This window comes from Setaria italica, chromosome V (assembly GCF_000263155.2).
Source record: "Setaria italica strain Yugu1 chromosome V, Setaria_italica_v2.0, whole genome shotgun sequence".
NCBI lineage: Eukaryota > Viridiplantae > Streptophyta > Magnoliopsida > Poales > Poaceae > Setaria > Setaria italica.
In genome coordinates, this window is record NC_028454.1 from 15,488,987 (window position 1) to 15,502,103 (window position 13,117).

The 13,117-nt window shown below is 40.5% G+C and overlaps 2 protein-coding genes across 2 annotated transcripts; one reads left to right on the plus strand and one right to left on the minus strand.

Moving 5' to 3' along the window:
- The first annotated feature begins 1,375 nt into the window (after positions 1 to 1,375).
- On the plus strand, positions 1,376 to 7,963 carry LOC101777462 (glyoxysomal fatty acid beta-oxidation multifunctional protein MFP-a). The gene is made up of 18 exons (XM_004968653.4): positions 1,376 to 1,714; positions 3,404 to 3,475; positions 3,603 to 3,668; positions 3,776 to 3,832; positions 3,917 to 3,984; positions 4,078 to 4,159; positions 4,261 to 4,316; positions 4,435 to 4,737; positions 4,840 to 4,926; positions 4,993 to 5,167; positions 5,285 to 5,406; positions 5,497 to 5,660; positions 5,729 to 5,983; positions 6,118 to 6,239; positions 6,330 to 6,451; positions 6,999 to 7,147; positions 7,250 to 7,388; positions 7,674 to 7,963. The coding sequence occupies exons 1-18, from the start codon at positions 1,618 to 1,620 to the stop codon at positions 7,707 to 7,709; spliced, it is 2,172 nt and encodes a 723-aa protein (XP_004968710.1). The 5' UTR covers positions 1,376 to 1,617; the 3' UTR covers positions 7,710 to 7,963.
- Positions 7,964 to 8,262: 299 nt separating this feature from the next.
- On the minus strand, positions 8,263 to 12,886 carry LOC101777876 (serine/threonine-protein phosphatase PP1). The gene is made up of 4 exons (XM_004968654.2): positions 12,509 to 12,886; positions 10,069 to 10,628; positions 9,800 to 9,991; positions 8,263 to 8,761 (listed from the first exon to the last, which is right to left on the minus strand). The coding sequence occupies exons 1-4, from the start codon at positions 12,708 to 12,710 to the stop codon at positions 8,738 to 8,740; spliced, it is 978 nt and encodes a 325-aa protein (XP_004968711.1). The 5' UTR covers positions 12,711 to 12,886; the 3' UTR covers positions 8,263 to 8,737.
- Positions 12,887 to 13,117: the final 231 nt, after the last annotated feature.

The following is a 13,117-nucleotide window of genomic DNA, read 5'->3' on the forward strand; positions in this document are numbered from 1 at the left end:
TGTAACCTTTAACGTTGAACTTGTGTAATGTTTAAAATTGTTGTATGGTTCATGTGGTGTATGCAATATGTACGGTGGATGTGCTCGATCTTGAGCATGTTGTGGAACATCCACTGGGACTACCAGATTTGTTTTCTTTTTATATTGAATTGCATTGAGCCACCTATCTTTAGGTGTGAGTTGGCACTTGACCTGTGGCAAGGTTAGTAAGTGTTAGCTCTTGTTCTATTGGTATGACCGTCAATTTATAAATCCGGTTATAAATCACGTGCAGTTCAAATCTGACAATAAAAATAATACGAGTGGATTCTTTCAAAATATTATTTTTTCGTAATAGAACAGAATTAATTGTAGAATTATGTCTAGCCCCGCTTGTTGAGACGATGATAGCCAAATGCAGGGTCCAGATTCTAGAAGTAGGTGCGCTATGTCTGTCGTGTTGTGGGCCATGCGAATGCGAGCTGTTATGTTTCTTTCTTTTGCGTTTGAGGATGGCTGGATGGGAACGGAGTCCTCGAGAGCGTCACGCAACAAGTATCGCAGCATCCCGACGAGTTTCTTGATTTCCGCCCGTTCCATACAGATACAGTCGGTTCACGTTCCATACGATGCACCTCCCTCGCTTTTCTTTCTTTTCTGAAATACTCCCGTTTCAAACTATACATTATTTTGATTTTTCTAGATTTATAATTTGAAATAGATGAAGTATATAATTTTTTTTACCATAGCTAATTTAGCTATAAAAATTATAAATGAATCTGAATACGGATATACTTCCAAGTGCAAATCTGCCTAGTCCAAGGACCCAATGGTATCTTTAGATGATACCTTCAGATAATATCTTAATTCCCTCAACCTTTTCGTTTAAGGAGGAGGGGGTTAAACTTTAGCCACTATTACATCTGATGTTTAGATACTAATTAGGAGTATTAAACATAGTCTAATGACAAAGTTAATTACACAGATGGAGACTAATTCGCGAGACGAATCTAATAAGTCTAATTAGTCCATGATTTGATAATGTGGTGCTACAGTAACTATTTGCTAATGATGGATTAATTAGACTTAATAGATTCATCTCGCGAATTAGGAAAAGGGTTGCGCAATTAGTTTTATAATTAAATTATATTTAATTCTTCTAATTAGAATCCGAACATCCGGAGCTAAACTTTATCCATGGTATCCAACAGCCCCTAATCACCGCAGCAGCAGAGTCCCATGCTTTCCAAATCCAACGTCTGAATTGCACCGCAGCAGAGCAGGAAGCAGAGTCCCATGCTTTCTCTGAAACAGAGCAGCGTAGATGAGATGGACAAATCACGTCAGCGCAACTGCCTACGGTACGCGCCATAAATAATAACTAGGCAGAGACCGTGAACAGTCGCTCCGCCCCTGGGAGGCCGTCCAGGCCAGGAACTTTAATATAGAGTTATAGATTGGGAGGCCGTCCAGGCCAGGAACTTTAATATAGAGTTATAGATTGGGAGATAAATGCCAGCACTAGTAGCTTGCCAGCTCCCAACTCCAAACAAGCCATAACTTGCAAGTCTGCAACTCTGAAAGAAAACAACAACAGCAAGAAATCTTGGAACCATCGGAGCAGAGATCGCGGCGGCGATGGCGGCCAAGGGGAGGACGGAGCTGGAGGTGGGCGCAGACGGCGTTGCCGTCATAACCATCTACAACCCGCCGGTGAACTCGCTCTCCATCGATGGTATGGCACTCCGCTCCACCCTATATTCTCCCAAATCTGCTTTCTTGATCTTTCCTATCTTTCTTATGGGCCGTTTCATGCGAGATTGGAGTTTCAGGTCACGAGTGGCCCTGTGGCCGAATTCGACGAGGGGAGATGTTAAAGTGCCTCCCTTATGTCAATTCTTGCAGCTGCTGTGCTTAATTTTGTCCTCCGTGATCTGTCTGATCCGAGATTGGGGCTTTTAGGGGTACGGGACTACGGGTTCATGGGAAACTGTAGAACCATTCTCGTTATTACTGTTTTGTTTGTAGAATTTAGAGCGTTCGCCTGCAATTTTTGGATTGGGGCTAGTACTTGGTTAATTTCCCCTAATTTAAGTTATACGTTACTTTTCAAAAAAAATTAAGTTATACGTTGTGAAATATCTCTTAAGATGTACCTTCTGCGTGTACCATACTGACATGTACCAATTGTGTAATTAAACCGTATCATTTTTTCTTTCTTTTTTTTTGTCACTGCTCAGCGGTCTTGCAATCTGTTTGGAAAATACTTTGTTTTGGGTCAAATTTCAACTGCATCATAGAAGTTTCTAGAGCAACTGCCCTCATCCAAACAGGCATTCATTGTTATTCTGGGGTTTAGGTCCTGTTGTTCAGTATGCAGATTTCTGCAAGTAGCATCTTTTTATTTATTCCTGTAAATAAAATAATAAATAGTAACTGGTACAAATTTCCAATTCAATCACGTTAGCCTATAGTCCTAACCAGAAAGTTGGAGAATAGAGCAAACTGTTCTTTTGCTAAAATGTACTTGGCTGTTTTCCTTTGTTTCTCCTGCCTATAATCTTTGTGAAAATACCGTTAAGTTTAGGCCTGTGATTGCTCGTTTTCCCCCTTCTAGTAAGTTCTCCACATGATTTCCCATGTCATTGTTGCTTAATTTTCCTATCACTTTTGATGAAAATGTTGCCAATCACTTGTTGCAAATTGTAACAAAGAAACCATGCTAAGCTGGGAAGCTTCGGTTCACTTAACAGCATAGCATTGTTGAACTACTTAACCCAGTGCCTTGTAAATTTACTTGTGAAAATTACTTGATTGAATAGATATATTATCGTATTCAGCTATCTCGTAACATGAATATTTGAGTAGGAAAGCACCATTTTGAGCAAAAGACCTATTTTGTAACTTGTACAGTTTTCATATTTTTTACTTGCTCCCAGTTTTCATGAGTAGACTGCCCTGGAATTCTGAGAATTGAGTTGGTCCAAATCCCCCCATCAAAACATGCCCTTGGTTTGCACATGGCGCAATTGCTTTGTTAAATACATGGAACTTGAACAATATTCTTGTAGTGTTGGGTGTATATGCACTGTCAAAGCCGTAAGATTATAGAATCACTAGAAAGCGTGATATAGTTCCATTTGGGAAAAAGCGTAATATTGTACAAAGATTATATGGCATCGATGCAATGCATCTGTGTCTTCCATGACTCGATAGTTTATGCACCCAAGCAATTCACTATCGTTGATGTTCCGGTTTGCACAGACATCATATGCAGGACAACCCTCTGCATCTGTATACCAGCCCTCCAGAATAAGTCTCAATCAGTAGATTCAATGTATTAATTTAGTGTTATACTGTGCTTTGATAGATTGCATTATCTGCCAAGTATGTTTTTTCACAATTGCTTTTTTTCCCCTACCAGTCTTGTATAGCTTAAAGGAAAGCTATGAAGAAGCCCTTCGGAGAAGCGATGTAAAAGCCATTGTTGTTACAGGTATAGAGCAGTTCATCCTTTTAAGCAATGCATGTGCTTCTTTTTGAGGCGAAGTCCCAAACAGAGCAACTCCCATTCCCTCCATCTATTTGACAGATAACAATATTTCTTTTATAACTTATGACAGGGAAAGGAGGAAAATTTTCTGGAGGATTTGATATTAGTTCCTTTGGTGGTGTTCAGGGAGGCCAAAGTACATTATGCTTTCCATCTCTCGCTACACTATCTCGTCTTATAATTGTTGCATGATCTACTCTACAGAACTCATCACTAAGTTATCTGATTTATTATGTTTAACAGTGATGCAACCGAAGGTTGGTTATATATCAATTGATATTCTCACTGATACCCTAGAAGGTATCGTTCACCTTTCTCAATCAGCTTTTAATTTTCTATTGAAGAATTGTTTTGTTCAAATTTCCTATGTATTGTCCTAAATAGCTGCGGCAAAGCCATCGGTGGCAGCAGTAGATGGTCTTGCTCTTGGGGGTGGATTAGAAGTTGCCATGGTACTTTATCGTGTTATCCTTGTCACTGTCATTTAAACTTTAAATGTCATTATTGCAGTGGTGGTAACATTATAGTTTTATGTATTCTATTAGGCATGCCATGCACGGATTGCAACTCCAACGGCTCAATTAGGTCTTCCAGAACTTCAACTTGGAATTATTCCAGGATTTGGAGGTAACTTTTATTTTCATGTTTTCCGTTTATGATAAATTGTTTAATGTCCTAGGTACCGAGGAATTCATTTATGAATGCATGCTTTCTCTATTTACTTTTAGGAACACAACGACTCCCACGTCTTGTTGGACTGACAAAATCTCTGGAAATGATGTTGGTAAGCTACACCAGTTCTTTTTGCTGCTCCTTGAGTATACGGATTTCTCTTTTCTTTTACATTCGTCCAGCTACTCCAGTTATTTTTTAGAAAAATAAATGATATATCATCTTGCCAGCTATCTAAGCCAATCAAGGGTGGTGAGGCACATGAATTGGGTTTGGTTGATGCCTTAGTTTCTCCTAATGATTTGGTGAATACTGCTCGTCAATGGGCTTTGGACATATATGAACTTAGGAGGCCATGGATCAAAAGCCTTTACAAGACTGACAAGCTGGAACCTCTTGGTGAGGCTAGGGAAATTCTGAAGTTTGCAAGAGCTCAAGCTCAAAAGCAGGCAGCTAATCTTCATCACCCACTTGTTTGTATTGATGTCGTTGAAGAAGGCATAGTTGCAGGACCACGAGCTGGGCTCTGGAAGGTACTTGGTATTTCTTATGTTTTGTCCTGCTAATTTAAAATTTTCCATTGATGGAAACAGCATTTACGAAATTCTGGGTACACTTGCTCAATGAAAATGCAGGAAGCAACTGCTTTCCAGGATCTGCTTTTCTCGGATACATGTAAAAGCTTGGTTCATGTGTTCTTTTCTCAGCGAGCAACATCAAAGGTATGGCTAACCTTTTTGGTATTTATACGAATCGTACACTGTCTAATACTTTTTTACATGGAACAGATTCCAGGTGCTACAGACTTGGGGTTGATGCCTAGGAAAATAAGCAAAATTGCCATATTAGGTGGTGGACTCATGGGTTCAGGAATTGCAACCGCAATGATATTAAGTAACTATCCTGTGATACTTAAAGAAGTAAATGAAAAGTTTCTAAATGCTGGAATCGACAGGATCAAAGGTAGAATGATTTAGAATCATCAAACATCATGTCACATTTTCAATTATTGGGAAAATATCTGATACTTAATATCAGTGCAATTATAAAATAGACGGCCTCACTATTTTGTTTTACCAGCCAATTTGCAAAGCCGGGTGCGGAAAGGGAAAATGACCGATGAGAGATATGAGAAGGCTATGTCTCTTGTCACAGGTGTCCTTGATTATGAACATTTCAAAGATGTGGACCTAGTTATTGAGGCAAGTCTTTACCTTTGTTCATGCACAAAACTTTACTTGCTTATTTTAGTAGGCAAGTTATCCTTATTCATTTGCTCCTTATGATTTCAGGCCGTTATTGAGAATGTGAAGTTGAAGCAGCAAATATTTTCTGACTTAGAGAAGTATTGTCCTTCCCACTGTGTCCTTGCTACTAATACATCTACAATTGACCTTAACCTTATTGGAGAGAAAACAAAGTCTCAAGATCGTATTGTTGGTGCGCACTTCTTTAGGTAATACAACATACATTGATGCATGATCATTTATTTGCGACACTCTATTGACTTATTGTATTATGTAGTCCTGCGCATATAATGCCACTTCTGGAAATAGTCCGTACCCAGCGCACCTCACCACAAGTTGTTGTTGACTTGTTGGATGTTGGGAAGAAGATAAAAAAGACACCAATAGTGGTTGGGAACTGTACTGGCTTTGCAGTTAACAGGATGTTCTTTCCATACACTCAATCAGCACTCTTTTATGTTGATCTTGGTATGGATGTTTATAAGATTGATCGTGCCTGTACCAAATTCGGAATGCCCATGGGTCCTTTCAGGTAAGACATTAACTTAATTGCCATTTAATCTGTAAGTTTCTGGAACCTTGTTTATGTTTCATGAGCTTGCATACTATTGAGTAACTTACAGATGGATTCAAAATTGTTGCTCTTTTTCTATTGCTTGTATCCAGACTGGCAGATTTGGTTGGATTTGGTGTGGCTGTAGCCACTGGTATGCAATACCTTGAAAACTTCCCAGAGAGGGTCTACAAATCAATGCTACTTCCTCTGATGATGGAGGACAATAGGGCAGGTAAGCATAATTAAACAGTATTCTTGCCTTTTATCAGTTTCTTATCTCTGCAGCTCATGTATCTATTGGGTTATGAAATGTTTAACTCAGGTGAAGCCACCCAAAAGGGATTTTACAAGTACGAGGGCAAGAGGAAGGCCACTCCTGATCCTGAAATCATGAAATATATTGAAAAATCTAGGAGCATGGCAGGAGTTACACCGGATCCTGAGGTTTGGTTTCGTCATCCTATGATTATCCATGCCCTTTTGTTATGCCTAGAGAAATATGCAGTTTTCTTTAAAAGGCATGTATTGGGTAGTAGTACAATGACTTAATGGTTGTGGTTTTGCAATTTTGTTTTTGTTGGCCTGTATTGGGTGACCAGTTGAGAAGTTGGCAATAATGTAGTCTCATTGTGTTGATAATACATCACCTATAACTGTTTACTTTCTTTGTAAACATGCTGCCTTTTATTTTTGAAATGTGAATGATGGTTCGGAAGTAGGTTTTGTGGGAACTGTGATGTCATGATATCGACTAAATATTAGAACTATCTGAAGTAGTTCAGCCAACACAGTGTCAAAGTCATTTTCCTTTATGCTAAAGGTGATGGTTAGGATGTGAAGTGTTCAGAGTTAATGCACAAGATTCTTAGGAGCCCTGACATGAAATGCTTGAGCAATTTGGATATAACATTTGGTACAGTAAATGTTATATTTTCTCTGAAACTTGATAAGGTTTCTTCTAATGCTATAAACTTTGGTGCTGTTGTACCAGTTGCTGAAGCTAAGTGAGAAAGACATAGTTGAGATGGTGTTTTTCCCAGTGATAAATGAAGCCTGCCGGGTCCTTGATGAGGGTATTGCGGTCAAGGCTTCTGACCTTGACATTGCTTCCATCTTTGGCATGGGATTCCCACCTTACAGGTCTGCTGCTTTTGAGTACTCCGGTCCAATTTTCTTCTTTTAACTAAACGCTGGCTCATTTTCATCTTATAACTAAATAACTCACATTCTATTAACAAGCAGGGGAGGTGTCATGTACTGGGCAGATTCCATCGGTGCAAAGTACATCCATGGAAAGTTGGAGGAGTGGACAAAACGGTATGGCAGCTTCTTCAAGCCTTGCTCCTACCTTGCTGAAAGAGCTGCAAAAGGGATTCCTCTGGTGAGTAAATCATTATCTCTTGAGCTGCCAAGTCCTGCAACTATTTGTAATCTTAACTGTTTCATATGCACATTAAGAAAAAACATATTTAGCACTTACATTAAAATCATGGATATGTGTACAGTGTCATGCAGGCATACTCTGAATATTGCTGCCCATTAGCATGATTTACAAAATACTAGTGTGATAGTGTTAAATTACATACAATAGTCTTGTTTTTGGTTCATTTCCAATAATGTATATTATCAACATAGCGCCTGATTGGGACTAAACTTCCATTTGCAGAGCGCACCGGCAAAGAAAGTTCAAGCTCGGCTATAAGATGACCGTTCTGAATAACAGAACTGCCATGGCATTTGCAGAATAACTAATGTCAAATACTAGGTAGGATACAAGAAAATGAAGCACGGAGCGTCTACCATGAATTAGACCAGTGTCATACGGAGCTGTGTACCATGAAGTAGACCATTGTTATTCTTGTTGGAGTACCTATCGGTCACTGAGTGGAATATATTTGAGACCTCTCCTGTGATAATAAATGTGGCCAAGCTATAGCGTAGCATTCTCATTTTTCAGATTGTGAAAGTCTCTCTCCTTAATATTCCCCGTGAAATTACTAGCAAAACAGGGCACCTTTTGGAAGGTAAGGATGCTTTTGACCAGCTATAGGAATTAATTAGTTTTTCGTGGAACTTCAACAGAACTGATGCATGATTCCAACATTCTAAACAAGGTTTTGAATTTCATATATAACAGGGAAACAAGGTACGTACTAACCTTGAAATAGCAATATATGTGTCTAATTGAAATTTAAGCATTTTGTTTTCTTTCCTTCAGTGCATCTTTTCTGTGGCCACATACAAACAGATATACTGGCATTGTTGCACCACATACATGGGTGATTCTTACAGTAAGCATTGATCTTATGTCAACAAATCTGATACACGAAAAACATTTACGTGGAAGTGAATAGAATTGCACAATTGTACGATGTATATATCCAATAGCCTAAAGAACATACAAAGGCAAATAAAACTCAGAGATGAGGCAAAGGAACATTACTAGAAAAAACTAACAAAAAAAAACACTACTGCACCCAACAAAGTGCCCTGTCCACCACACCAACATTGCAGTGGTGGCGAGGTAACTATAGAGAAGTTAGGAACACACGATATGCCCGAGTTAGAAACGTTGCAGCTGTACAGAAGAATGTAACTGCTGCTGACTGAGTCCACACAAATTCAGCTGAGCGGTGTAGAACGCTAATGCCATGCCCTGGTGGATCCGAGACATAACAAGATCACCCCCTTCGAGCTGACAACAATAGTGACTAGGTAACTGAATACAAGTTAGACGTTCTCTCCTTTTGGTGTCTGTTAAGCAAAGGAAAAAAACAAATATTTGAGCTGATAAGCATAGATAAAGAAAGAACTTAGTAATATAGCTGGCAGAAGGGAAAAAAGATTAAAGTGCATTCAGATGCATCATGCATTTAGGATTGATGCACAGACAAAAAATGAAAGAAGTTATGTAAATGACTGTTAAAATGCCTATGAGTATTACTATAATGCCGTTCGAATTTAATGGAAGAGATTAAATTGCCCTTGGGCAAAATATGCACGATGCATTTGCACATCAGCATAACATGAGGTTGATGTATTCCATTCACAGAAGGCAAAACCTTCCCCCGTCCCCAGGTCATCCCCATCTTAGGTGCACTGTGCTCCATGATACTTGCTAGATATTGGCAAGTTGCTACATAGTATGTAAACTATGGTGGTGTTGAGGGAAGCAACAACTGTCTGAATATATGCGGAAAAAGGAAAAAATCTAATCTGGAGTAGAGATTCAAATCCCTAGTCATCGTATGCGGGCCATTGGTTTCTTTTCACTCATGAAAACCATTACAAAAACATGGAAATAAGTAGTGAACTGATTACAGGTATGCCAGGCTCATTGCTATAAAGCAACATGGACATCTTGTGTATTATATGCTACTAACGTTGGTGTGTAAGGATAGTAAATGTTATGCTACTAAAGTATGTGCCAAATTGCCAACTGTTAAATATTTAGTCTGCTTGCTAAGTACTGTTCAAGCGAGCAGTAAAGTAGACGCGTGCGCTGTGCATGACAAAAAGTCAGTCACTTACTACAGGCATCAAAATATAGCCTTGCAGGATGCACAATACAGGCCCAAACCCACAATCGTCATATAAATACGGGACACAAAAGTGTGACAACATGGTAAATACAAAATTTGAAACAAAGAGGGTGATTAAACATACTTTAAAAAGCTGTATTGCATGAGAAAAGAATTATAATGAGTATGAACAAATATAACTCATTAAGAATATATTTTCTAGCTACCCAATGTGTTGTTTAGGATGAAATCATTTAAACTTGATAATTACCTTGTTTGGAAGAGGTTTCCTTGAATGTGGTGCACCTGTTTCATTTGGCTTTAAGATCTGAAAAGAACACATTAAGCTTTCATCTATGCTCAATAGAGCACCTGCATTATCAAATTCACCACAGTAGTTTGGAGCTGAAAAGATCGTGACTAATCTTCTTTCTGCAAAGAACTCATAGCCATCTTCTACCACCTAGTGGGGTAGGGACAATCACGTCAAAGGTTCCCAATCTAAAAAGAAAACAAAAAGGTTGAGATACTTTTGCTTACCTGATGAGCTCGGCATACAAGGTCAAGATCATTCTTCTCCAAGAATTCTACAAGCTTATCTGCACCAAAAGTGCAAGAAACACCTCTATCACTCTCCCCCCACCCTTCTGTATCAGGACTAGGATCAGACCAAAGGAGATCACACAAAAGACCATAGTCAGGAACTTCGGTAGGCCTCTCAATATCTTTGATTTGATCCAAGCTATTCAATTCGGGTGAGAGGCCACCATGCATGCATAGTACTTTGTCATCAATAAGCGCTGCCATAGGAAAGCAGTTGAAGCAATCACAGAATATCTTCCATAGTCGAACATTGAATCTCCTTTTACATTCATCATAGAAACCGTAAACTCTGTTAATTTTTGCATCTTCATGGTTTCCCCTTAAAAGGTATATATTATCAGGGTACTTCAACTTGTATGCCAGAAGCAGACATATGGTTTCTAAGCTTTGTTTGCCTCTATCCACATAGTCTCCAAGGAAAATATAAGTTGAAGTTGGAGGATAACCACCCAAATCGAATAGCCTCAAAAGATCAACAAACTGACCGTGAATATCACCTGCACGTGAAATTGCAATTCATATGAATTCAACAAATTGACACTTTTTGTTCTAAGGAATTTAAAGCAGTTGTGCTGAAACACATAAGAACTATAGCTCATGACGAAATTGAGAGGAGCTCAGCGTAATGTCTACTTGCAGAATATGTCCGGACTACTTTGAAACATAAGGGGACACTCGTATGACCTATATTCTGTCAAAGGGCATTTCTCCTAATTTGAAGATTTTCTTTCCTGATTTACTTAAAAATGACCATTGGTTATCATGATGACAGAGTCTGTAATATAAGTTGCTGCAAATCTGACAGTGGTAAACTACAACATCCAAAGAACGGTACATTCACCAGGATGCAATTCCAATAGTCAGAAAAGGACTTCAATGTATATAAGCTTCACCACAGAAGCAAATATCATTTTTGGTAAGACAATAAGTGCTTAGCATTGACTTCTCTATAAAACCAACAGATGGAGTGCCCATGCATGATTGTATACGATATAGCCAATTATGGAGTTGTAATAAAGTTACTCATGAGGTGTTACATCCAGCTTTTACTTGTGATTTAGGGGTACCCAACAGTTACAGTGTCAAAATCACAAGTACTACACATAAATCTATTTAATGACAAATCACCAGTACCTAGTTATAGGGACAAGATACTGTGCATGGCCCATCATTGAGAATCCCTCCTCCCTGCTCTATCCACTAGCTATTGAGGGCTTTGCCCATCTCCAATGATCTCTTCTGCTTCCTCCTCCATCCTGCTTTTTATTTGTTTCCTTCCCTTCCCCCGCCCTATGGATGTCACTATGTCAGGCAAGAGCCTTGTTGGGTCCTTAAAAAGACCCATCCAAGAAAAATAGGGTGCCTACTAGTGCCTAAATATTTTCGACAGTGTACTATAGAAAAAAATTTTACTAAAATAGAAAGGATTTGTGAACCAAAGAAAAAGAAACATAAGCATGAAGAAGAAACATGTAGGAGCAGACAGACAGTCATATGTTGGAAATAGTGTAATGCAGACATGAATCCTCTGTTCACAAGATGTAATGCAAAGTTTTAGTTTCAGTCTAAACAATCTCCAGAATTTTCTGCAGGCATGAGGCAACTAAGGCCTAGTCATGCAATCCAACTGCACAACTAAAGAATGTACTTAATATTTTTTAAACAACCATTCCAAACAACCTAGCAAACAATCCAACAATCATGCAATGCGCACAAGTCAACAAGCCTAGCTTTGCTCACCAACTTTGCCACGACTCCAAAATACATACTCACTGGACGCTCAGGGAAAAAGAGAAATCCATACCAACGAACGAGACTAAGGGCTACCAACTTCCAACGCCAACCAAGAAGCAGGACCGGGCAATCCCGGGTAGCATCTTTTTTCCACACTTCCAGCAGATTAGTCTACAGCACTTTGATAATGACGTTACACTTGCAGACCGGGCCTTACCGAAAAAAGCACAAAGCGTGCAGAAACAGGTAACCAAAAGTGTGGTTTCCTTCCTCCCAGAAATGTACAAAAAGATAAGGCCAGGCATACCTAATAAGCAAAGACCGTGGCAGCTCTGCTTATTGACCACGAGACAGGAACAGAGACGCGGCATTCACAAACTGCACTTTTCAGCCCCATCCAAATGCCAGAGATTACACGTATGAATTTCATGAGCATGGTAAGCCCCTGCTGACCGTTAATCGATTAATCAACCCACACAGCAGGATTTACCCGAATCACCGACGAAAACGGCACAATCTAACCCAACTGCAGCAAGCAGAATCCAACCCAAATTGTGAAACTGAACAGAACATAGCGCTCGAAATGGGGGCGTGCACATGCAGAGACGAGGCGCAGGCAGGCAAAGGCGGCGGGGGCGCTCACCGCAGATCTTGACGGGCGCGTGGATGCGGAGGAGGTTGGGCTGCGAGAGCAGCACCTGCTTGGCCTCGACGCAGAGCTTCCGGATCTCGGCCTCCGACAGCTGCACCTGCCTCCCGCCGCGGCCGCCCTCGACGAGGCGCCGCACCACCTCGTCCACCGCCGCGGCGTCCATCGCCCCCATCGACGCCCGCGTCATCATCATCCTTGCTCCCCCGTCCCCAATCCCTCGAGCAATCAATGGCGGAGACCTCCAGGAATGGAGGAGCGAGGATGGAATGGAATGGAATCGAGAGGGAGCGGAGGCGGTCAGGCGGTGGCGCGCGTGCGCGAACGGATGAATGAAATGAATTGATGGAATGATAATAGTGACGGTGGCGGTGGCGGTCGCAATTATGGTTGTGTGGGGGCGAAGGAATAATAGGGACCGCGACCAGCGGGATCAGCCGTCGAATGGGGCGCCGACGGGCGGATGCTGCCGGAGGGGCGTGAGCATTCGTTGCACAGATTGCGTTCGGCAGTTTGGGTGCGAATACTTCGTTGTTCAACGGATTTGGTTGGGTCTGAGCCTGATCCGGTCTGCTGCCGGATTTGGGTTGGTAACATGGTATT